The sequence below is a fragment of the Lygodium microphyllum genome, chromosome 4, assembly GCF_053477565.2.
Source record: "Lygodium microphyllum isolate KBCC chromosome 4, Lygodium_microphyllum_v1.1.10, whole genome shotgun sequence".
Taxonomy (NCBI): Eukaryota; Viridiplantae; Streptophyta; class Polypodiopsida; order Schizaeales; family Lygodiaceae; genus Lygodium; species Lygodium microphyllum.
Window position 1 is genome coordinate 31,045,055 of NC_141138.1, and position 27,284 is coordinate 31,072,338.

Sequence of the window (27,284 nt, forward strand, 5' to 3'; positions counted from 1 at the left end):
TTTCACCAGCGGCTGTTGATACCACACCACCATACTCCCTCATCATATGTTTCCTCATTATCGACACCCTTGAGTGGATGGGTAAGCTTGTATTGTTTTGTGATGTATTGGGTGTATTGTCCCTAATCTCGTCTTCTGGTTCACTATTCCTCAATCGACCGTATCTCACAAAATTTAACTTACTTAAAAAAAAAAACCAAGTTCAATGTGGTTCCATCCGCCTTTGTAGGGCTTGGTAGGCCATTGGGCAGCCGATGTGTAACCTTTGTCTGATGCCCTGTTCTCTATGGGGTGACTACTTGGACTCCCTTGGTAAGATAACCATCGCCTTTGTAGTCTTGGTAGGCTATTGGGCAGCTAACGTGTACCCTTTGTCTGATGCCTTGGCTGCTTTGGGGTGGGACGCCTTGGGGTAAGTAAAAATCAAAGTGGTTGGCCTAACCTTTTGGCTTTGTTTTGGGCTTGAGAGTGGATATGGAGCTAAAACACGCTTTTCAGCTGATTAGCATTCTTAAAATAGTTCCAAAACACACTTAATTAATGAAAAACCCTAAAAAGGGCGGTCCAAGAGAGTTTAAGTGGTCCCCCAAAAACCCTGATTCTTTGGGGCACCCTTCAACATCTATAAATAGAGAGGCTGCCCCCATTAGCCTCATTTTCGTCTGTGCAGGTCTCACACCCTTGAGTGCGGATTTCAGCCATCAGTCCACACACACATGGTTGTCCAGCCCTAGACACTACTGCCACGCCTTCTGCTGCTGCGTTTACTCCTCCAGTGTGTAGGTGACATCTGACAGCCCATCTCCATCATCAGGTGATCTTTTGCTACTGCGTTCGGACCTATTCTACACCTGGCAGCAACTGGCGACTGCATCCATAGCTTGCATTTGATGTTAGCTTCCTCTATCAGGCGATAGCTTCTCCACACCAGGCGACAGCTCCCCACCCTCTTCGTCATCTATCTAGCTTGCGTTCTGTGCTCCAGGTCCTCTTGAGACCTGCGTTTGCTGCATCCTTTCCATCCTACACTCCGATTGGTGGTCACAAGACTTGGGATTTGTCTTTGGTGGATGTCACTCTTCGACACACTGCTTTGCCCTTGAGTATCTGTACACTCTTATATTCATTTGCAGTATTCATTCACTTCAGAGTTCTGTTCTTTCCCTTGTGTTTGTGTTTGAGTTTCTTTGTGTGAGTTTTGGGTATTGCGTTTAGGGTTTGAGTTTTGCTTTCTGTGTCCATGTCTGTCTCTTTGTGTTTTTGTCGTGGTCGTACATTGTGTTTCCTCAGTGCAAACCCTAGCAGTTTTCTTCACAGAGAGCTCTTGCAAGTATGATAGAAGTTTCTAAAAGTATGTTGGTTAGGGCCTCATTATATAGGCCTACGGTTCCCCCTAAATTTTGACCCTTATATTTTCACGAAAAAAAGAAAGAGAGCTCTTGCAAGTATGCAACGAGTCGAATAGATTGATGTGATAGATGTTGCTAAAAGTACATTGGTTAGGGCCTCATTATATAGGCCTAGGGTTTCCCCTAAAATTTTCACCCTTATTAAATGTTGGGAGGTGTAAAAGGTGTTCATAGCTTTGGCACACACACTTACATAGCTAAGGTGTGTCCACACACGGGATTGTGTATAATACTAGCATCATCCTTTTTGTGAGCAACTGTAATCCTAATATTCTTGACTTCCGTATCATGTGGGTCCAACTTAATGTGTGGCCACTCATTAATGGCCAACTCTAATATTATGTCTAGATACCTTTCAATTTTAAAAGGGAAAGAAATCAAATCTATGAAATAAACATGCAAATATTTGAGTGATTTATATCAGTCTAGAAGGCCTATGAGGTTGCACTCAAGAAAGGGTAGGCATTATGGATGGCAGTTTTTGCTGGATCTACATTGCTACCATCCATTAAGACCCCATTGAGAAGCCTTGTATGCTATTTATGTTTATGTACTATTTTGTCTAGATTTTTTTTGCCATTTTGCAAAGGGACAATCAAGTCAACCAAAATAAATATGCAAGTTTTACCAAAAGGACACAAGTTATTTTTTTGGAGCATAATTATTTGGAATTTAGAAGCGGGGAAACAAAAATGCAGTTTGGAGTTGTGAAACAGAGTTTCAGCTTGAGGCGGAAATGGAAAAATAGACAATAGGTTGATTTTCTAGGAAGATTTTGATATTGGACATGTACGAGGGGGTAATGCCATTTGTAACTTTAATCTCAGTACCAAAAACATTTAAAATCTTCAATATTGTAGAGTATACATGTAACATTAGAAGAGATTTGGGGAGCATACATGATGCTACTAAAGATTGTAAAATCACAATACGTGAGTTTCAAAAACTTTTAATATCACGATTGAAAACTCAATATACAAGATTGCAATTTGCCATGAATGATGATTTCAACAGTCAAGACGTGTGTATGTTGTATAGACGAAAAAAAGAGAGTTAAGTAAACAATGACATGAAAAATAAGTACATTGAAATGCCAATGATCCGTAAAATGATTCATGATCGACTGTAAAGTATTGACAACTCTGTAGAATATACTACTAAATGATTATGATCTATCTAGTATAATGTATCTACTATTATCTAAAGACTCAAGAGAATCACTTTGTATTATGCAAAGGCATTTTCTCTATCTCATTCTCCACATGGCTACTATCAGCAACACTAGTACTACTACTAGTAGAGGAAAAGGAGGCAACAGTAACATCATCTTCACTATCTTTAATTCGAGAAGCCACTAGAGTTGTAGAGATACTAGGTGAGTCCAATAGAGACGAAGAAGTGGCTCCACATCGAAGTCGAGCTCCACTCATTCCAAATGATGCACAGTGAGATAGTGTTCACTATGGAGATGAGGACATCTCCTCATAAAGCATGTTGTAGATGTTGATCTCCTACTTTGGAATAGTGGGAATGTTCTTCACATTCTCTATATCAATCTTGTCTACATTTACTTGCTTCGGTTCAAGTACGTAAGTTGAACAAACACATGTTATAATGAAAAAATACCTATCTTTCTAGTTGGACAATCTTAAACTTATTCCTCTTTTTTGTATGAAATAAAGCCCATGTGCTTCAATTTCTCTTAGTGGTACTGGTATCACAATTCTGTGAGAGAACATGGATGGCCATCCTTTTCTGCTAATAAAATTAGAAAGTATTAGCTAAATTCAAGCCCTAAAACAAGGAACACGAAACAATTTAGTATACTTGCATATGCTCATTATTTACTTACCAAAGTTGGAGCACAATTTCTATTTTTCTTCCACCTAGAGGTTGAAGTTATATCGTACGCAACTCTGCAGTGAGGCATGCAAATGAGAGAGTACGATTACGAAACTTGAGGATATCATCCTTAAGATGTGTGTCATGATGGAAACATTTCCATCAGGCCACTTTTTGAAGTAATCTTGCAATCTCTCTTCTAGCTCATTTATATATTGCTTCTCAGGATGCTAAAGGGGATGCAAGCAATGTGTAACATGGATTGGTTTTTGAAACCACTCCCATCTACCCTTACTTATGTCAAGAGAAGAAGATCTTTCTCTCTAGCATCTTTCCAATCTAATCCATGTATTTGTACAAGAGACCTAGAATATTGCCCTTCATGTCAGTGATGCTTTTTGTATCCACAGAGGTGTTGGCGCTACTAGAAGCACCAACATCTATCCATAATTATCTTTGGGGCACTACCACCTATTGTAGGAGGTGAAACCATAGGACATGTACTTTGTTGTGGAGTTTCCTCCTCAATTGCCACATTGACCAGAAGGCATTGTTGGCTTCATTGCTCTAAACTAGCAAACATATCATTGGGTACATTAAGGAAATTACAACTAACATGAGAAAGATGATCCTTCATTGTCTAACACTCCATGTGTATATAACATGGTAGTGGTTGCATTTTAATTTTCCATTGCTTAGAGCCACCGCTACCTCTATAGTTATTCATGATGCATGTGTGGCTTCCATACTTGCCCTAATATATAGTATGGCCCTATCTGTTCCATAGGATCCGTATTGTGCAAATTTGTACCATAAAACTAGCTACTTTTGGCCACCCCGTTTGGCGTATTCTTGGATGATGAAAACATATTTTGGTAGTGCATTTATGCAATGGCTTTGTTCTAGTGGCACTTTAAGAAGTGTCATATCCACTCCCTTTTCCAACTATGTACTCCTCCCTGAGCCCCCTTGGATTCCAACCAGATCTCTTTGACTGTTGGTGGACCTTTCTTGGATCCCTCCCTTCTTTCACACTCTTCTCTCATCTATAAAAGGTGCTCCTCTCCTCTATGCTTCCATACCAAGTCAAGAAGCATTCTCATCTCCCTCTTCTAAGTATCACTTGGATCTTGGTGGTGAAGCTCTTATGCTCTCCTCTTTCTCCAAAATGGATTTCAAGCATCTCAATCTATCAAGCCTTTCCCGCGTTCTCTCTCTCTCTCTCACTATTCCTCTTTCAAGTTTTTCCTAGCCCTCTCTCTCTCTCTCAACAGTGAAGCATCTCACTCTTTCTCTTTCTCAGTGTTGCAGTTCCTCTCCCTCTTTTCTCCTTTGCGATCATGACACGTGAGAAGCATGAGGCCTTCAATTTGCATGTCATCCATGTGGAAAAGGACACAAAGAAGTCAAACTCCCATCTTGGACGTGGAAGTATTGCGAGAAGTGCTACGTGAGTGGTGTGACCTAATTTCTTCAACATCTTTTCAAGATGGGGGGACAAGTTGCTCCATGCAAGCGATTGCCCCATGCAAGGGAATCCCTCAAAACATTGAGGATGAGTTTCGCACCAAGATGAGAGGGGGATCCACTAGAGGAGGAGAAAGTGGTGTATCAACACCAAGACCTATGCCTACACATGAGGAAGCCTCAAATGTAGATGTATCTTCAACTGATGTGGATGAGGCCTCCACCATTGGTGGTGTTGGCTCTACATCCGCATGTGGCTCTAGAAAAAGACAAACAGTGGAGGCTCGTGCAAGAGCGGTGAGGCAATCCTCTCTCTCTTAAGCTCGTGGTCATGTGCATTGAGATTGCACACACGGTGATTGGTGCAATCTTGCATTCAATGTCCTGAAGGAGGAGCAATGGAATAAGATGGTAAAAGCCATTTTACCAATATAGATCATGTGAAGGATGGATTGGTATCACCTATAATGGCACGTGGAAGAAGAAGATTTTGATAAAGAGGAGAGATTGATAGAGCCCTTGATTGTATTCGGGCTGTATGGACAAAATATGATTACTCCATTTTTATTAATGGATGGAGTGATTGTGAGAAATGCGGTATCATGATCATACGGGTTTCATGTCTACTTGGCACATACTTTTTACAGGCCCTAGACATTGGTAAGAGGGGGAGGAAAATGATGGGCACATTTATTGACCACCACATTTGGCAAGCTATCACTGAGGTATATGTTGTCTTTCTAAAGTTTTTCCTTTTGTTAAGTTTGAGTTTCGTTTATAATTTCATAATCATGATTCATGGAGTCTCTCCCTCTCTTTGTCTCTCTCTATTCTTGAATCTTTTGAGGCTCAACACACACACACGCGCACAATCTCTCTCTCTCTCTCTCTCTCTCTCTCTCTCTCTAAGCATTGTAATTTGTGGTTGTAGGTGGGTCCTTGAAATGTGGTGCAAGTTGTTATCGACAATGCATCCAATTGTCAGGGTATGGGCCATTTGCTTGGGGCCTAGTTTTTTGCAATTGTGTGGACTCCCACGCGTAGGTCATTGTTTGGACTTGCTCATGGAGGACATCGGAAAGCTTAAGTGGGTGAAGGGGATGGTGCATAAAGCTACAATAGTTGTCACCTTCTTTATGGTAAAGGTAAAGGTGCTTGTGATGTATCACGAGTATAGCACACTTGAGTTGAAGAAGCCTACTTCAACTCGATTTGCTTACATGTGGTGGTTGTTGGAGTGCCTTTGTTGGAGCATCTTTATGAGGTGCAGTCCACCTTATGCTAGACAGCGGTGTCCACTCTATGGAATGAATGGGATGAGCATGAGATAGAGAAGGCCAAAGCTATGCATTGCTTGTGCCTCAACAAGCAGTTTTGGTAGAAAGTGCATGTCATTGTGATTGTTGCGACTTCCTTTTATAGGGTGTTGTGTATGAGTGATTGTGAGGGGTCCACCATGGGCCTTCTTGTTCACTTCTTTAGAGCAGCATTGGTGGAGGCACGGGTTTGCACGGTGATCACAGAGACACAAGTGCACACATTCTAGAGAGAGTAGAGAAGAGATGGGTATGGATGCATAAGCCCATCCATGGTTTTACAGCATTGGTACATTCGGCCTACAAGTCATTAGGGGTCTGGGATGATTGAGAGCTTTGTTTGAACCAACTTGAATATTTGATTTGTGTGCATAGTTGCCAAGAAACTTGTTTCATAAGGTTAGGAAACTCGTTTCATACTAGCTGATGCAGAAACCTATGAAACACCTATTTTAAATTTTCAAAAAAGCCCTAGCCTAAAATATATGTGAGTGGAAACAATTTCAAATAGTGTGGACAAGCAAGGAAAATGAATAGGGAGCTGAAGAATGGGGGATTTAGGTTTTAGGGGCTGTAGACAAAGATCTGCAGTAGCAGAATTGAATAGCAGCTAAAGAGAGTGAGCAGCAGGTGAAAGAGGCTGAAGAGCTGAGAAGAACAGGCAGAAATAGCGCGCCCGGCTTGGGAAGTGAATAAGTGGCCTGACACTATTTTACCCTGCCTATCCTGAAACGGCTGTTTTGAGACCAAAACGTTTTGGTCTATTTCATGTTAACATTTTAGATCCCTGAAACAGCATTTTATGCAACTATAGTGTTGAGTTATGGTAGTCTAGAAGGCCTACAGGGTTGTGCTTAACAAGATTAGATGCTAGGGGATGGCAGTTTTTGCTGGATCTATATTGTTCACATCCATTAGAACCCCATTGAGAGGCCTTCTATGTTAATTTTATTTTGCTCCAGCACTGCTGCAGAGATTTTTTGGGGTTGTTCTCCAGCCAAGATGTTAATCTCTCTTCGTGGGAGTACTTTTGATTCATCATTGTAGATGATTGGTTACTTAAGAGCGACATGGATAGAGTTGATCACAGCTAACTAAGGCTGTAATGTCTGTGTACTTCTGTTTGTACGCTTTGGTGCATCTGTTAAATGTGCGCACTAGTAATGGCATTTTAGCAAGTTGATTTCATAGATTGATGACACCTTTCTGATCTCTAAACGGCTGGTTTTGCAGAGGGAGGCAGCAGCAACTTTGGAAGAGGAAGTGCGGATTCTCAAGGTGTTTCACCATACTTTGTAATTTTAATAAAAAAGGTGCTACTTTTCTTGTTGTGTATGTTAAAAGCAGTAATATCATGAGCGTGCACGTAACAAAAATGACGAGCACGAGACATGAGTGAATAAAAGGAAGTGCAAAGGCAGCAAGAAGAAGCAAGTGTTACATGGCGTGTTTCTGTACAGATAAATTTGGATGAGACTGACTCAACCCAATTGAGTGGGGCAACGTGAATTGGCTTTCCTTCTTTTGGTTTGATTATGTGGGTTTTGTTGCAGGAGTCGCATGATCTGCTGCTGGCATCACTGCGCAAGAAGCTCAGCTTGACTTCTACAGATCGAGGGACACCTCTTCTGTACCGTAATATTAACTTTTATGATGAGGATGACGATGATGGTGGTTATGATGATTCCAATGGGGAAGCTCGCTTCTAGTCCCATCAAGCTGCCTTTTCAAGGTGGTAGCTGCCTGTCTATTACATTAGCTGCAATGTATTGGCTAAAAACTGCTTGAAAATATTCTCTTTGCTAGAGTTGCCATTCAAGCTTCTGCAGATTCTAGATTCTCCAAACAAATTTTGTTTATCATGATCTGGATTCTGTCTGAAGTCAACGATCCCGCCAAAGTTCCCTTTGTAATGTAAGAAATGCAGTTGAGTCTGCCAATGTAATATCTTCCCATTTTTTAAAGGCTGACACAAATGCCCATGCCTCCAACATACAACTGAGCAGAATTTTGAACATTCCCCACACCTGATCATTTTTGAATGCGAGAGAATGGAATGCTGTATTGTATCCAGCAGGTTACGCACCATTTGTTGAAGTAGCAAGCGATCTCCAACTAAGGTAATTGCCAATAGTGGAGCTTAAGGTGAAGTGGCAGATCTTTAGGCATATGCTGAAGCTCTTGGTAGACATATAGTTCTTTTAACAGTTAACCTCTAATGTAGAGTGATGGTTCATCTTCAATCTCATTCTTTTCCTCAATACTGAAGTACGGTTTATGTTTGTTGTTGATTGATTTTCCTTATCTTTCCTATCTCTCCTTGTTGAAGTGCATAATATTAGTGCAACTAGTGTGCATCCTTGTGGTCAAGGGTTGTTAAGAAGTGACCTTAGTCCTTGATTAGGTAATGTGAAAAGGTATGACACTTGCAGTACTCCACATCAATGGTCCCTCCACATCAATGGTCCCATCCAGAAGCTTCTCCCGAATGAAGTGATATTGGATCTCAATGTGCTTCGTCAGGGCACGGAATACAAGATTCCGTACCAAGGCAATGCGACTCTCATTGTCACATCGCAGAAGAGTAGGATGAGTCTGGGGGCAGCCAAGCTCCTCCAACAATCTTCGAAGCCACACAATCTCACATGTGGAAGACCCAGTACGATACTCTAACTCAGTAGAAGAAAGGGCTACCGTGGGTTGCTTCTTGCTACGCCAAGAGATAACACCTGTACCCAAGGTAAAATAGTAGCGTGTAGTAGACTATCGATGGTCCACATCGCTAGCCCAATACGAGTCGCTCCAACCTACAAGAACAAGATGGGAAGCATCTGTACCTACTGGATAAGAAATCCCTAAGTCAGAGGTTTCCCCCAAATACCGAAGAATCCTCAGGGCAGCTTGCTAATGTACATGTTTGTGTTCACTCATGAATCTCGCCAAAAGACCCATAACAAAACAAAGATCAACACGAGTGTTGAGTAGCTAAATCAAAGATCCAATTATTTGATCGTAGCATGAAGCATCTATCAAGGGAGAATCTGAGTGTGAAGTGGCCTTCAAGTTTGAAACCATAGGAGTAGAAATGGTCTAATAAGTCTCCATCTTAAAAGTCACTAAGAGCTCTTATATGTATCTCTACTAAGAGATAAAAATCCCCCTTTGAGAGATAAATCGCGTAACCCAAGAAGAAATGAAGAAGCCCCAAATCTGTCATCTTGAACGTCTGATGTAAAGTTGTCTTGGTCTCTTGGACCTTCTAGGCGTGGTCACTTGTAAGAATCAAATCAACATACAATACAAACAACACACGATTAGTCTCAAAAGTGTGCACATAAAGTTGTAGATTGGCCTTGGAGCACCGATATCCCAACTTTGACTAAAGAAACGAGTTAATCTTTTTGTTCCATGCATGCGGAGCTTCCCTAAGGCCATACAAGGTCTTCTTCAACCTATAAACTTTCCCATTCAAGGATCCAAAGCCAGGAGGTTGCTCTACATAGATCTCCTCCGGCAAGTCACCATTGAGAAATGCCGACTTCACATCCAACTGATAGATAGGCCATCTCTTATGGCCAGCCAAGGCAAGAACAACTCAAATAGTCGCCATACAAGTAGTGGAGGCAAAAGTATGATAGAAGTCCATGCATGGGCACTGAGAAAAACCTTTAGCAGCAAGGCGAGCCTTGTGCTTGTCCAAAGAACCATTGCTAAGGTACTTGGTCTTCAAGATCCACTTGACGCTAATCACCTTCTTGTCAGAGGGACGAGGCATAAGGCACCAAGTGCCATTCCTCTCAATAGCCTCAAACTCGACTGCCATAGTCTCTTGCACTGAAGTGGGCTCTCAATCTTGCATAACACAGGTTATCAAACAGTAGTTAGAGCAAACAAGCTCCATAAAATGTGCTTGGTTCCTCCCTAACCTCCGCGGTTCCTACGGTTCCCACTCCTCAGGGATCCACTCAATTCTTGATTCTTGAAGTGTGTCATAGGCCTAACGAGGAGGAGGCCGGATCTCACCTCGTTGCTGTTCATCTACTGAAGACTCAAGTATATCCATTGGCGGAAGCTCCACTTGGGTGGTCGGTGAAAGGAAAGACTTTGAATCATAAGAAGAATCTCCATCAAGAGGCTCTGGCTCTAAAGGAATTGTCTAAGGAGCCCAACTCTCCCCTGGATCACCAAGGATGGGTTGCTCCTCACTCCTCACTTTGGTGGCTTGTGTAGACATCCCGCTTGATGGGATCAATTAGACGATAACCTTGGGACTGGGAGTTGTAGCCAACAAAAACCTATCGTGGAAGCCGCCTCGGAACTTGTCACACTGTGTCTTCAGGATGTGCACATAGGCGTCACACCCAAAGATCCTGAAATAAGAGACATCAAGCTTAGTCCCAAAGTAAGTCTCATAAGGTGTCATCCTGTCAATGGCTCAAGTGGGAGATCGATTGAGGATGTGAACTGTGGTAGCCATTGCCTCGGCCCACAGAAACTGAGGTGTCTGTTGGTGCTCCATCATGGTGCGCACAATCTCAATCACACTTCTATTCTTCCGCTTCAAAATGCCATTTTCTTGAGGAGTGTTGGTTTTAGCAAACTCTTGGTGAATGCCCCTATCTGCACAAAAATGAGCAAACTCATTAGACACAAATTCACCACCCTTGTTTGAGCGTAAGGTCTTCAGTCATCGTGGACCATATCAGTTCTCCTAAAAGAGAAGCCAATCCTTGAAGTGGGAAAAGGCCTCCAACTTCAATGTCAAGAAATAGGCCCATGTCATCCTAATGTAGTCATCTACGATCAATATGAAGTACAAGTTTCCCTTCAGGGACTCGGTCCTCATCGAGCCACAAAGATCCGTAGATACAAGCTGCACGGGTGAAGTAGACTGCCGCGAAGCTTTGTTGGGAATTGCATCACGATGCAATTTCCCACGACTTCAGGAGACACAGGCTGGTGGTTCACCACTATGTCTGGCAACCTCGGACAAACGATCCTCGCGCGCCTCTTCCGAAGGTACTCATAGTTCAGGTGGCCAAACCGAGCATGCCATAGCTTGGAATGTGTTTGAGAGGTAAGAGCTATAGAAGACTTCAATTTGTAGATGTCATTCTCAATCTTGAAGAAAGAACCTTCCTCGATCCATGATCAAGAACTTAGAACAACATCACTATCAAACTTCACTAAGAGACCAAGAGAACAAATCTTATGGACTGAAAGAAAATGATACCCCAAGCTTAGCACATGCAATACCTCGGAAGTGTGGGTATCACCATGTCCATCTGGAATCAACTGCATTTCACCCCGCGCAGCAATAGACACAAAAGAGCTATCTCCAATGAGAATCTGCCTACACAAAGGTTGCAAATGGGCAACACCAACGAGAGAAGCAGTCATGTGCTGTGATGCACCACTATCCATGATCCACTCTTAAGCTTGCGGAGTTGTCATCGTAGCATCAAAAGTCTTCGGTGTAGAGTCCTCAATGATCGCTAAGTGTAGAAAAGCAGCTGATAAGGGTGCAGCCATTGCTCCAAAATCCTTGGGGTCCTTCTTGGTATTCTTTTTCTTGTCAAGGCAATCCTTCTTCCAATGACCGGTCTTACAAAAAATATGGCAAGTCAATTCCTTCTCGTCCTTCTTTGATTTGTTGTCCTCATTTTTTTTCTTTTGGTCCTTTCCCTTCTTCTTAGAGGCTTGACCAACCAAAGCCTCCGATTTGGAAGCATTCTGTTCCTTCAATTATTCTTCTTGGTCCAAGACCATAGGAACCAGCTCTTCCCATTGAAGAGTCAACTTCTTCCCAGAGGCAATAAGAGCGGAATAAAAGACACCGAATCGTGGCGGCAACTGGGACAATAAAGTGATCGCCATGTCTTTGGAGGAAATAGGCTTTTCCGAATTTTGAACCTGCATTTGAAGTTGCCGAAGCTTATTGATGTGTTCTCGAAGCGAAGAAGACTTATTCACAGACAAGGTCAGCATCTACACCTCCAAAGAAATCCTCTTTATTAGGGTCATCCAGCTATACATTTGGTCGAGCTGCAGCCATATCTCTCGAGCCATCGTTAGGTGCTTGATGTGAGCTATCACGGTTTTAGTACAAGACAAAAAAAGAAAAGAATGAATCTTGGCAGTCAGTTTGTCCCAATGAGATTAGGCCTTGGTCAACTTTGCATGAGCATTGGAAGAGAGTTTGGACTCATCTCTAATCGAGGGTCGGTTAATTTCCTCCATTACAAGCTTTGCCAAATGGCCAACTTCATTACGCACCAAATGTGGTAATTGTCACCGTCAAGCTTCTGATGTGATGGAAGAGCCGATAGGATAAGCAACTTTCTGTCCATGATCGTGTGGAACTCCAAGTCAGTATCTGTAGACGTGTTCACATGTAATGCCTACACAAATGCAAAATCAGTCCCCTTTGACTGTGAAAACGTAGCCTGTTAGGGCTCTTTTCACTGCTTCCCAAACCTTCTCCAGTCGCGTCGAAGGTGATGAAAATGTAAAATCTGCAATGGAAGGCCTAACACAACCTTCCTTCCCTTCAAATAGCAACAACTTGCAGCAAATTAACCAACTGGACTCCTTTCCCGCATGCCCACACTCGCTTCAGCCTTGTTCCGATGCATAGCCCTCTTGCTTGCCCTCGAATGTTGAAAACACAACCTTGTGTCGCACTGAAATCTCCTCTTTAGGTAGGTTGTTCAGTCAGTCTCAGTCCGTCTTTACCGCTTTGATACCATGTCAGAATGCAACGATGTGGAAGCGTGGGACCAAGATTGAGAGAGAGTGAACATATAAAGAAGAGAGTGAGAGTAAAGGAGATAGTGAAACACACAAAATCTGCAGCGTGTGGAATACTGTATAGAAATACATGAATATAGGAATGTAGAGAAAATATTTGCGTATATCTCTACCTTGAGGACCTCGATCTCTGTCAGCCCGCATGCTGTTAGTCTCAGTAGGCTCTCTCTGCTGTCAGATCTCAGATGTGTGTGTCCAAGTGTTGGACTGGAGTACTATAAAATGATTGGCTGCCTGAAACTGTCCGGAGACTGCTGCTGGACTTGATTGACTATGCTGTTGTACCTAACGAACTGATAACATGGCAACTGTTCGACTACTGATGTGGCTGTGATTGCTGACGTGGCATCAACTGCATTGTCCATATTACCTATTGCAACTCTGTTGTCCAAGGAATGATTCTCTAACACAAACAACCTTTTCCTTTGGTTGCTTGCACATAAGCCTTTGCTTGCCAAGGTCAAGGTAATCTTCTTGCATGTGCATTGGTGGCTACATCATGCAATGAATAATCTCTATATTATAAAGATGCTTTTTCAAATGATCATTAGGTGGTAGCAATGAAGGTAGAAATTTATTTCATCCATTAGAATGACACTTGGGAGCTATGTGACTTGCGTCACTGCAAGTGTACCATAGGTACCAAATCGATTTATAAAATTATAAGAAACTTAGATGGTTCTATTGAGTGATAGGTACAAAGTCCGTCTTGTTGCTAAGGGTTATGCCCAACGACAAGGAATCGACTTTGAGGAGACTTTTGCCCCTATCGTTAGGAGTATTATTGCCCTTGCTATCCACTTTCATTGGGAGGTGCATAAGTTGGACAACAAGATGACATTTCTCCATGGATATCTCACAAAAGAGGTATATGTTTTTCAGCCTCAAGGATTTGCAATTAAAGGCTTTGAGCACAAGGTTTGTTGTCTCATGAAGCCCTTGTATGGTTTAAAACAAGCTTCATGGGCATGGTATGCCTGCATACATTCTCATCTATTGCATCTTGGATTTTAGAATAGCCCTACCAAGGCTACTCTTTACATTCGACATTAGTGATTTTCTTTTATTATTCTTGTGCTTTATGTTGATGACATGCTTGTCATTGGGACCAATGCTGGTCAAATTGTAGCATTTAAGGATGACTCATAGCAAACATTTGCCATGATAGATCTTGGTCTACTTCACCATTATTTGGGTATCTAATATATAACACAATCCAAGTATATTTGACAACTTCTTTTACATTTTGAGTTTGAGGATTGTAAGTCCGTGTCTACTCCCTTGGAGCCTAGTTTTAGATTCACTTTTGACGATGGTAGCAAATCCTTTGGTGCTACCTTATATTAGCAAGGTGTTGGATGCTTCATTTATGTATATCACACGAGGCTTGATCTTCAGTTTGTCGTCTCCTAGTTGAGCAAATATATCCATAACACTTCAATACTTTATCTGTAGATGTAGTGAAGCATACCTTTTGGCATCTTAAAGGCACCCAAGATCTTGGCCTTTTCTATAAGGCTAACTCTTCACTCTCTTTGCATGGATATTCTGCTAGTGATTGGGCTGGATATTCAGATTTTCGTATTTCTCATAGTGGCAATTGCTTCTTCTGGGTTACATATCTTATTTCCTAGTTCAGCAAGAAACAAACTATAGTTGCTACTTCCAGTTGTAAAGTTGAGTACACATCACGGTTTGTTCATAGCCACAGTGGAGTGTGTTTTGCTATGTAAGTTACTTATAGATATTCATGTGTACGAGATAGCTCTTACACGCATCTACACTGACAACTAGAGTGTTTTGGCCATGGCACACAGCCCAATGTTCCATGCCCACACAAAGCATATAGAAGTTCATTATCATTACGTTCGTGAGCGGATGTTAGCTAGAGAAATAGAGTTGTCTTATGTACCCACTAAAGACAACTTGGCTAATCTTTTCACATAGGCTCTTCCTCGGCTAAAGTTCTAGGCTTTCTGTTGTATTGTCATAGGTTGCTATATCCACTTGGATGAACTTGTGCAACCATGACCTTATGTTTCTTTTTATTTTCAGGGATTCGTAGGCCATCTTGTGGTTGTGTTGATGCCCTTTGATCTATGATCCAGGCTCCCTAGGCATTTAAACTGTCATTTAATGTAGTTGTTGCCCCTAGTGTCCTAGCACTAAGTGACACTAGGGTTAGGGTTTATTTTAGGGTTTCCTATGACGATTAAGCCATTAGGGCTTCATATTTTATTATTTAAAGACACTTTGTGCCTCATTTTGCACAACTCTGTGGCATTATTTAGTGTGATCACCTAGATCGTTGTACTCTCTCTCTCTCTCATTAATTTATTACTTCTCATTTGTGAATTAAGTATTGTGTGCATCAATTAATTCTTTCATTCTCATTTATTTTCCATGAAATTAATCACATAATTACTCCATGCATGTGCCAACATTTCATTTGTGGAATGTTTTATCCTAACATAGATTAGAGCTTTGATACATTACTATGATAGTGCTACCTCTACTTGTTTCCTTTTGTTTCAAGTCACCTAGTTCCTTCACATTCATCATAGTGGGAATTATAGCTTTTACTCATTAATTATATCTTCTTATCTTGAAATGTTAGATTTACTGTTAGGTGACAAATATTTTTATAAGAGTGAATCAAATTTACAAAAATAGGTATAAAGTAGAATTTTCTTTACTTTGCTCATTTTAAAATGTTGGAAGAAATGTTGAGGTGAATTTACTTACCAAAGTGTAGCACTATATCAATTTCATTAAGTTTTGATATATGCACATGTGAATAGTATATACTAGTAATGGTATGTAGGAAAGTGTAGATATTAATGGAATGTCTCCATTACAAGTACTAAAGTAGCGTGAATCAATGAAGTTCCAAAAACCATTAAATTAATTCTGAAATGTCAAAAGTTGTAGTATAGAATCCATAGAAAAACCTTTGATAAGTTGGAACGACACAGAGAATATCAACATGGCTCCTATGCAATGATGACACATACAAATTGAGAAATGGTCCAAATTTTTATCAGATGTCTCTTCGAAGAACGATAGAAAAGATAAAGTACATCAGAATTTTATAGCATTATAATTAAATTTCAAGTTCTAGATATTCCCAAATGGAAAAATAGGCTTCTAGAAGAACTAGACCTTATGAAGAGGCAACTGAAAGAAAGAAATGAAATAATGGGATAATCACCAATCTCATGCTTTTAGAAACTTGCATTTTGCAAAGTAATAAATAATTATGTGCTAAATTGAGACCTCCCCAAAATTGCAAAAGTGCTCTCTCCTCCTTTGATCTTCAACATCGATTCCTTCCTTGTCATCTCCCTTTTGCAATTTGGTCATCTACTCATCTGAACGCATTGAGATAAGCCTTTTTAAGCTTTTATGAACTTATACCTTATAATAAAATCTTATCACACTCCAATTGTCATGTATCATCTTCCCTTCTCATCAAATAAGCCCCCCTTTCTCTTGTAAGTGGCTCTGTGAAGAGGGTTTTGAAGGTAATGAGTACATGCAATACTTAGATATTTAGCCTAGTGATGTATAGAAGGCGAGGATGAAGTATTTTCAAAGGCCATGGAGATGAATATATTTTTATTGTCTGTCAAATATGGAATAGGCCTCACATATTCTTGGGATTCACATCACACGTGATTGCTCTAAGGGGCTCCTTTACTTGTTGTAAAGGGGATACATCCAGATGGTCCTTGAGCGATTTCAATGGTTAGGCCGTCCTTGATATTATTGATTTTGTCCCAACACTACATTTGGATTCTATGAGTGTTGTTCAATTGGCTAACAATTCAGTCTTCCATGCCAAGACAAAGCACATTGAGGTGTGCTACTACTTTATCAAAGAGGTCATTGAGGACAAGTCCATCGAGCTTGTCAAGATCTCAACTCACCAAAATCCTATAGATTTTCTCACTAAAATTCTCTTAGTAGAGCATTTTTCCTTCCTAAGGTAGCTGATGGGCATTGGATGAGATGGTATATTTCCTCATCATGTTGTACTTTATATATTTTTGTACTTTGTCACATTTTTTCTTGATCTCTCCTCATTGGGAGCTCATGCTTCTTTAAGTGGGAGGTTCTTGGGGGTAGAGGCACCTATATATAACCGCCTATGTATTCATTGCACTGACAGTACTTGCACGCTTGTCACTGCAAATGATAGACGCCCATAATTGTCACTTCATTCTTTATTCTTTCAGTGACATTTGAATAAGGAAAGGTCAGTCAAACATTGTGACTATTAGAGTTTCCACATCTTGTGTCTCTTGCTCTTGCCTCCTTCCACCATAGGACTTGCTTCCACTCACGGCTTCTCCCTTGTGTGTGTGTGTTAATTAGGTACTTTAGTTAATATAAGTTAGTCAACTAAGTTAATTAAATGGTTGAATTAGTATAAGGTAAGTAGTTAGTATAAGTTTGATTAATTAATTACTATTAATTAATTGACTTTTGGTAATTATATACGTAAATTAGATATTAACTAAAATAAATCTAATTTAACATAGCTAACATAGCATACTAATATAGTTTAATAATTAGATATGGCTATTTTTATTGTTAATTAAAAAATTACTTTGAGAGAGAGAGAGAGAGAGAGAGAGAGAGAGAGAGAGAGTGTGTGTGTGTGTGTGCGTGCGTGCGTGTGTGTGTAGTATATATTGTAGTTAATAACTAATATAGTACACTAGTGTATATTGTAGTTACTAAATAATAAGTTTATTAATTATAGTATTGCAAGCAACACACACACACACACACACACACACACACACACACACACACACACACACACACACACACACACACACATACACACACACACACACACACAGAGATAGAGAGAGAGAGAGAGAGAGAGAGAGTGTGTGTGTGTGTGTCCAAATTTTAAAATCAAATACACATTAGGAAAAGAGAATGTACTTATGGATACCTTAAGCTGCAAAGCATTCCTTAATTCACTCGTCTCCAAAGAACCTACAAGAACAAAATCCCTAGCAATCATTATGTAAATGCCAAGTAATATTATCCTCCAAACTGTAAAGGAAGAAGTGTCTAAAGATCCAAAGTGGTTGAATGTGAAACTAAAAATTATGGTACTTGTAATTCATCTAGTTTCTTCATTCAGTTTTGTTTCATTATTGCATGCTTCACTTTAGCAAAGGTAACTAAAATCCTCATACATAAAATCTTTCACAAGGGTAGAATCTACCTTTTCTCATTTTTTCATAATGAATAGTAAAAGAAAGTAAAGCAAAGGAAAGGAAAGTGCAAATCTTCTTGAAAGACAAGGAACAACACCTTCTCGTACAATTATAAAATAACAAAGAGACTTGTGCCATCTCTTTGACATGTTGATTGTATAACATGTTTATATGTTTTCTTATGTTACTGCTATGCTTTTATGAAATTATAAACTTAAAAATTTAGTAAAACATGAAAGCCACTGCATCTTTGCCTTTGAATAAGTAACTTTCCTTTTCTTTTCTTGTTTCATATTTTGCAAGGTACTCTTCAGCAACACATCTTAGGCATATAACAAATTTCTAGCCAAATCTAATTAGCTTCAAGAAGTTATGAGTAACTAAAATAATTCATAACATTATTAAAAAATCATGTAGTTTATTCAAACATCAAGATTGAGATATAAAACCATAATTAATCATATAATCATACTATTTTTGTGAATAAATATACATTATTATGCTAAAAGAATATAGAACAATAATGAGCTTCATGCAAATACCAAATCGCCGGGTCTCGTTAAAGTATTTTATGATAAGAAAAACTATAGCTTCAAGAAAAACATCACTAAAATCATGTGTCCCAAGTTGGTATGATATATACAAATTGGAATCAGCTTAAGCAACTAAATGTGCAAGCATAATTGACATACTAACAACATGTGGAACTTGTGAAGCAATCATGCTGCAACATCAAAATATTGTCTCACAAAGAAGTGACAGATGTTCAGAACAAATATAAGTTTAGACGACTTTGTCAAGCACAATCCTCATCTGTGCATCCTAACAATACAAGGTCAACATTATTGTAATATAATGTGGACCATATCATGCAAACAAAGATCGAAACAAGCATATGTTCACCTTAATACCACACTATACATACATACATACATACATATGTATGTATGCATGCATGCATGCATGTATATATGTATAACTACCTAAACTGAGTTGCACATGCCAACCTAGTTATTTATACCACCTTATTTATCTAATTTTAATACCCTTCTTTTAGTATTTTTTGGACTAACTCTTTTACCAATTCTTCAAGACTCAATTCTACGTAACTTTAATCCTAAATAAAAAAACTTGATTCTTTCACTTGATTATTCAACAGAACACTTTGACTCCAGCTTTGGATTTTGAGCATCTTCATTTATCACAAGCTCCTTTCCAAGATCACGTCTTTGTTTGGGAACCATGATCTTTGCACTTTTCTTTCTACTTCCATGAAATCTACTTTATGGATTAAAATTTCCCTTTATCGCAAAGCTCTTCTTGAGCTGACCTTTCAAGGCATCCAGCTCATCATGAGTACTCTCAACAAAATCAACATATCATCGACATAGAGTACCCAAATCAAATGGCTGCCATCACGGGCCTTCTTCGTGTATAAACAAACATCCATATTGATGTGGGTCTATCTCTATGAATGCATGAAATCATTAAACTTTTGGTACCATTCCGTAGGGGCCTACTTAAGGTCATAAAGTCTCTTTTTGAGCTTGCATGCTAGGTGTTTTTTGCCTTTTTTTCTCAAAGCCTTTAGGTTGTTGCATATGAATCTCATCATGTAAGTCCCCATGTAAGAAAGTTTCCTTGACAATCATCTAAGAGAGGTCTAGATCTAGCTGCGCAACCAAAGCCAATACCAAGCATGGAGTAGTCATCTTGGCTATAGGAGAAAAGACTTCATAGAAGTCGAAACCAAGCTCTTACTTAAAATCCTTAGCAACCAATCTGGCCTTATAGGCTGGCTTAGGGTATTCAAGGGCAGTTTTCAACTTGTACACCCACTTGCATGGCAAAGCACATTTTTCACTAGGCAAAGGAACCAAATCCAACATATGATTTTTTTGTAGTGAGTCATACTTTGACCTAATGGCCCTCTCTCAAGAGTGACTATCACCTTTGCGCATGGCCTCATCATAGATAAGAGGATCACTAGCATTTTTCACCATAACATAATCTATAGAGGTCACAAATTGATCAATTTCATATCTATCTCTACTAGCCTGCACCAAAATAGGCCATGGGGCCTATACCGCCTATCTAGCATCATGGTCATGGACTAGTAGAGCATTAACTACTACTGCAGGTTGTCCAGTTGGCTATACATTAACAAAAGTCTCCTACTGAAATATCACCCTAGTACATGGTAGAAAGCCTCACAAACCAAAGATAGAAATACTTTGCACCGTGTAATGACTTGCAGGGTGGCATAGGTCCATAAATATTAGAATGAACAAGAGCTAGGGGCTCAAATGTATGCATAATGCCATACTTCTTATGCAAACTATGGGTCTATCTACCATAAAGATAATGATCACAAGAATAAAAATACTTATAGTCAAGGGGTGGAAGATACGACAAACGAGTAAGTGTGTTCATTCCCTTTAATGACATGTGGCAAAGGCAATGATGCCATAAAAATAAGTGTGGTAGTATATCAATGATGCCATAACAATACATCCATGGACTTAGATACAAGTAAGAGATAGAGAGTGTTAGACTTGGCATCTCATGCTAGAACAAGATTCCCACATGTAAGCTTCCACCCATGAGGAATCATCAAAAGATACAACATAACAACTTGCATCATCCAACTCTCTAGCCAAAAGTAGGCTTTTAATCAGAGTTGGAACATGACATACATCATGCAAAGTAAACATACTGCCTGAAGGACACTATTGGTGGACATGTCCAATACCAACAATATCCAGTACCAAGTCATTACCTAATCTAATAGATGTTATTATTAGAATCAATATGCATGATATTAATCTCTTCAATCTTGATGCTGGATTTGCTAGATACAATGTTGCAATCATAATTCTTTTTCTACACTTTACCCTTACCCTTTTCCTTGTGCTTGTTATCACGCATTTTATGGTATTGTGGCCGAATATGACTTTCTTCCCACAATAGTGACAAGTCAATGAGGACTTACAATCATAGGACTTATTGTGAGATTTTCCATGTGATTCAGAGTGACTTTTGAGAGTCTCTCCCATGGCGGTCATTATTGCCTCTACCATTATTGTCTCTGACTATCAAAGCATGAGAGGTGTGGGAAGCATCTATATTCTTGTGGTTAACCTCTTCATTCAAGAGTGCACTCTCTATATCCTGCAATTTCAACCCATTAGTAGACATAGTTGCACACATAGTAGTACAAAATCTATCCCACGACTCATATAATGTGGCCAGCAAGAACAAGATATGAAGATTGTCCTTAAATTCAATTTGTGCAAAGATAAGTGGTTGAAAATAGAATGAAACTCATTTAAATGGGTAGACATGGAAGTCTCCTCCTTCATGCAAAGGTTCATGAGTTGCGTCAGCTAATACGTTTGAGAGACATGGCTCTACTTATCATAGACATTATGAATCTTATCCCATAATTGTCAGATGGTTTGCACATCAAAGACAACATTATAGTAGATTTGCTTGGAGAGAGAGTGCAATCAATAGACTTGACAAACATTGCTATATTTGAATCAGATCTCAAAAATAATTTCATCAATAGTAGTGGATCAACAACAAATATACTTTCATAGATATGTTGGCTAAGAGAAGCAACTAATGCTCTATAGAGCCAATTTTTTTTAAAAAAGGAAATATATTTGAAATCAACATCACAATTATTATAAATTCAGTATTTAAAATTTTTGAGAATCAAAATGTCTTACCTTATGTAGCAATAAACTACATAGTCAAAAAATCAAATACCTTGTTTCTCAAACATGGACTTGTCCTCAAGAGATATGTTAAGATAGTCCACATTGACAACCATTTGGCTACACACTTTACCCATCCTCTCATAATTGATGGGGCCAAGTGAAGCGAATTTCTTATTATAAATCTAGTATTCAGTTTCTATCACACTTTTGTTGGAATATTAAGGATCTCAAAGGACTTTTGATTAGTAGTGGGCAAGAGTCTCAATACCTTGTCGAACATGCACCTCGAACATGTACTTGATTCTATTGACCATGCTGAAATCCTTGTTCATCAAGGTGATCCTATAGACAAATAATAGTTGCAAGCTGCCATTTCGTATAAAGACCAGATTTAGTGGACACTTTAACAATTTGTCAAAAATATCCTTGACAACTCTAATGAAAGTTGTCTTTGGAATTACATGCTATGTAGCTTTGTGGGCATTCCATATCATGTTGAAACACTTCCTTATATTATAGAACCTAGACCTCATCTTTCTTTTTGCTAGCTTGGAAGGCTCACATGTGTAAAAATGTCAGATCTAGAGCATAGCTATGGAGGTTGAAGGAGGAAGAGTGAGCTCATGAGGTAACTGACATCAATACCAAATGTCACACACGTGAATTAGGTTCTAAGATGGAATCTTGCACTCATAAACACAGTCTTATGTGTTGACAATGACACAGACACTTTGTTGGAAGTATAAAAGTACTATGACATTGTATTCAAAAAGAGAGTAAGTAAAAAGCTTTATAGGAATAGACTACGCTGCACTTTCCACCTCTATGAATATGGGATTCTGTATCTTGAGCCCACATTTCTCCATACAAAGAGGCTAAGCTAGGTGTGATTGCCAATATCTCAACACCCCTCCTCAATCACAAACAGAGAAGTACAAAGTGTGTAGAGGCTTTAGTGAGCAACCACTTGCAAAGTGTGGGCACACCACAAACATGGAAAACACTAGAGGTTGTCACAGAAAAGGCTAAGTGTGAGTACCAAAGACATGGTGGACATCCAAAGGATATAAGAGGGCCTCACAAAGTGTACAGAGGCTGCAATACAAGGTTTACATGAGGAGTTTACAAGCTTATGTCAGAATGATTAGGGCTAGGCAATATAAGGCTAAAAAAGTCTATCAGAATAGAAAGACTGATGAGCCTTGTCCTTCTCTTGGGGTCTTCTTCTTCTTCTTCAGCTTTTGCTCCATGGTCTTGTTCTTCTTTAACAGCAACTAGATAGGCCTTTTGGGACCTCTTCCGGGCATGATAGAATTTCTTAGTGTGCCCGTCGATCCTTTTGCAAAAGTCATATACCAATTGATCTTTCTTGCCCTTGTACCTGGTACCTACATATAACATTTGTTCATCTTCAAAGGTACTTGGTTGTTCTTTGGATTTTACTTTCTTTTCTTCTTCTAGTAGGGAGGCCTTAATGTCAACCAGTTTAGGACTAGGCATGTTGATCAATGTAGCTGACACATTATTATAGTCAGGAGGTAGATTTTTAACAGCACACCAATACAAATATCCTCATCCATCTTGAGATAAATTCCTACAAGATGAGTTAAGAGAATTCAGATCAGAGTGTCCTTAGCTTAGTTTAAGTGGCAAGAGAGAGAAAATGAAGGAAAAAATGAGCTTGAAGGTAAGTGGTTATGGCTGCCAGTTTACGGTTTCAAGACAGTAGCTTGATATTTTGGCTGTAGCACCTCACCCAGTGGACTATTTGAGTTGAAAATTTTTCAAGAGGTAGCCCGTATGATAAAATTCAAAAGCCCTATGGTAGCCCTTGACATTGTGAGCCATGATGATGGCACCATTAGTTGAACATCAATAGGATGGCTATGGCTTTCTGCAGTACCACCTCTAAGTAATCTTCTAATATATCTCTGCTGGAGTGGAATTTTCTCAAGCCCTCTTAGTTGAAATAATTCACCTATATGACCAAAAAATGCCTTATGATAACTCATGGAATAATGCTCACACTAGGGAGAGAGAATATGTCCAATTTACAATAATGAAAATTTCCCCCCAGATTTATGTTTTTCAACAATGTTAGGCTGTATGTTGCATAATGCCAGACAAATTTGAGCTGCAAAGTTGCAACTTGACCTAAAGGAACAACTCTTGAGAAGAAATCTTGAAGAGATATGACATGGTTGAAGGGATATGGCTTCTCCAACAGAGGTAGATAGGTGTTGTCTATGGCAACCAAGAGAGATAGAGTGAAGATGGAGGGGGAAGATAAAGGGTTTATGTCAAGTTGAGCTAACCAAAGGTTGAGAGGAGTTGAAGGAGTGATTTGTAGAGTTGAGCCATGCCTGAATTGGCTCTGATATGAGGCAAAAATGTTGTATATAGAGCATGGCTATGGAGGTTGAAGGAGGAAGAGTGAGCTCATGAGGTAACAGACATTAAGACCAAATATCACACAAGTGAATTAGGTTGCGAGATGGAAGCTTCGACTCATAAACACAGACTTGTGTGTGACAATGACACAGAAACTTTGCTGGAAGTACAAAAGTACTATCATATTATATTCAAAAAGAGAGCAAGTACAATGTTTTATAGGAATAGGCTAGGATGCACTTTCCACTGCTATGCATATGGGATTTTGCATCCTGAGCCCACACTGATCCAGAGGCTAAGGTAGGTGTGATTGCTAATATCTCAACAAGCGGCTAGAACAAGAGAGGGTCCAAATTGATCAATTGGCTGATTAGGTGCCCGTGTTGTGACCTTGCCTTGAGACACATCCTTTGCACTAGATTACTTTGATTCCATAGTTGGAGACTAAACAAAACCAAGTGTAAGAGGGATCTCACTGGCACAACAACCTCTAGAACCTTTGATGGCCTAGCCTCTAAAACCTCTCCACTGTTCTTCTTGCCTGTATAATCTTTGCCATTGGTGCGACAAAAAATGACAGGTGAGAAAGTGACAAGATGCTAGTCTGATGATGTATTGTGGGCAAGGAAGATACAAGGTGATATAAGAAAACTGACACCCTTGGAAGGAGACACTCACGCCGTATCTTGTGCTAGAAAGATAAGGCATAATGGTGTTCAAACTAGCTTTGTAATGCCTTGTTATCATACAATATCATGGTATAGTGACGAGAGGAGAATAAATTCTTGAAGTTGAAGATATGGTGCAAAGAATGAGATGAGAGGTGAGCGAATTGGAGAGAATGCAGGCCATATCAATGAAGAAGAAATGCACAAAAAAAGAGGGGGCAAGATATGATGTGAGCTCAAAGAGGGAGGGAGACTCGAGAGCATCATTTGCATTGTTGTGTGGGAAGCAAAAAATGGTCCACGTAAGCTGGGCCATGTCTTATATACATGGGTCTCCCAAAACACATGGCACGGTTTAATTCACTAGGGTTTTTAATAGTCAATTTTCAACATATATGTTATCTATGCATGCAATTATAGATGACAAGTTTATTGGTGCAGGGATGCCTTTTCTCCTTATTTCAACAAAGCAAGAGATGCTGAAAAAGAGCTAGGGATTATTGATGAGGAGTTTGATCATCTTGATGACCAACTTGGAATTTTCAATGTTGGAAGAGAATAGTGGAAGTATGTTAAAGAATTAAAAGACACAAATGAGATATCATTGATAATTAATCTATGGAATCCAATTAAACTTGAGCATGATGAAAACTAAGTGGTAATATTATCTCTGATTTTGTAAAATAAAATGAGAAATTTAAGTTTGATTTTCATTTGGTATTTGTCTTTTTTTAAGTTGGTGGTAGTTCATTGAAAGACATTGCACTTGGACATTACTTGGCTAGGATTGATCCTCGTGTTTTCTTAGTAGTTCATAGCACTTCCTTAGAGGAAGCAGCATGATCTATAATCTATATAAAACCTCTTAGAAGGCTACTTGGTTTCTCTGGGTTATAGTAGGTAATGATTTTGAAGAAGATAGTGGCAACTAGGCTACTCTGCTTCTGGAGCAGGATACTTCTTGGCCCTCTCATCTTATGCTTTGGCAGCAAATTAATATAAAATCCATAGCTAACTACAAGAGAAGAAAATTTATACATCATAGAGGAAAGATCCCTAAGAAGGAAGAGGATGTGAAAGTTCTTGAAAGCTAGCTTTGTACTTTTTAATCTTATAAAATAATATGAATTCTCAGGTTTCATTATCATATTTTATATTCATCCTTTCATTAAAAAAACCAATTGAATAGCTCCTCAAGAGCATTGCGTTTTGTAACTCCTTCTCAATATTTTGTGCTTTAGAAAAAAACTTGTGCGTGCTTGATATAATATTTTTCTATGCCTTGGCCACTATAAGTTGTTAGGGGGCACTGTTTCTCCACAAAGTAAGGCCTATGAATATGAAGGATGTGGTACAATACAAGAGAATAACAATTATTTATACCATTGAAAAATCTATCCAATAAAACTTGCATTAAATGTTCTCTACTTTACTAAATAAAACATGATATCCTTTTCCCTTCATGCGGTTGAACAAGATTTGTAATTGAATGTTTGAACTCTTCTAGATATGTGTATGATGTCTTTTGTTGCTTGAGGAGTTTTAGAAATGCATAAAGGTATCTTCAAAACTCCATTCTTAGAAATGCAAGTTATGGTGTGTTTACAACATTTGTCGTGATCCCACATAACTCTCTCCAATAGTTCCAAGTCATGTTTACCTATTTTCCTAGAAATTGTTTGGTTTCTTTTGAGCCTCCCATTGAGACATTGGCCAAGACATCTCTTGTTTTCCTTGAAAGTGTTGGATATTTTTTTAAATGAACTTGAGTCCCATGAAAAACCATTTTCGAGAGTAATACCTCGCATTTTTCAATACACTCATCTAATAAGAACAATGACTTAATTAAATATACATAGTTGAGATGAAACTTGAGAAGGTTGCCAATTATTCTAATCTCTACATGCAAAGTACAATATATGAACATTTCTAAGAGAAATTGAAAGAATGGAATCCCATATGTCTTCTATGTTTTTAAATTTACTCAAATTTATAGAGTCTCTAGTTGGGGCTCTTATTACTAGTCGCAAACTACTCCAAAATTTAGACCCAACACTTTCCATGCAATAAACATAAGAATATTTTGCATTTATTCCATTGCATATTTCAAGCATACATTTGATAGTTTTTAAGCTAGCACTCATATGCCATTCCACATTAAAATTATCAGTCCCATCAACTACTAACATTTCTCCTTTACTTTGAGACTTAATAATGTTTGGAATACCTACACGAGTGAACAACCATTTCAATGTTTGATGATTTTCAGTTTTGGTACCTAAGCCACATCAATCCACCAAATCTACATCTCAAACTGGAACTTATGCATTGGTTCTTAATCCTCATGATGCAAACGTTGAATCTTTCCATCTTCTGTCCTTTTTGAATCTGTGCTTCATCCAACTTGAAGGAAAAC

At 39.1% G+C, this 27,284-nt stretch overlaps 1 protein-coding gene and 1 pseudogene across 5 annotated transcripts in view; both read left to right on the plus strand.

The window, feature by feature from the left end:
- The window catches only part of LOC148036915 (uncharacterized), a 180,977-nt gene extending 172,715 nt beyond the window's left edge, over positions 1 to 8,262 (plus strand). For 3 of the 5 annotated variants that reach the window (XM_087675838.1, XM_087675839.1, XM_087675841.1), the window contains 2 exons: positions 7,268 to 7,312; positions 7,588 to 8,261. In XM_087675838.1, the coding sequence (XP_087531964.1) occupies positions 7,268 to 7,312; positions 7,588 to 7,743 (201 nt within the window). In that variant the 3' untranslated portion in view covers positions 7,744 to 8,261. Of the gene's footprint in view, positions 1 to 7,267; positions 7,313 to 7,587 lie in introns of all 5 variants that reach the window. The other 2 variants (XM_087675840.1, XM_087675843.1) reach the window with 1 other exon arrangement.
- A 7,512-nt stretch (positions 8,263 to 15,774) lies between these two features.
- Positions 15,775 to 15,883, plus strand: LOC148036917 (U6 spliceosomal RNA; annotated as a pseudogene).
- Positions 15,884 to 27,284: the final 11,401 nt, after the last annotated feature.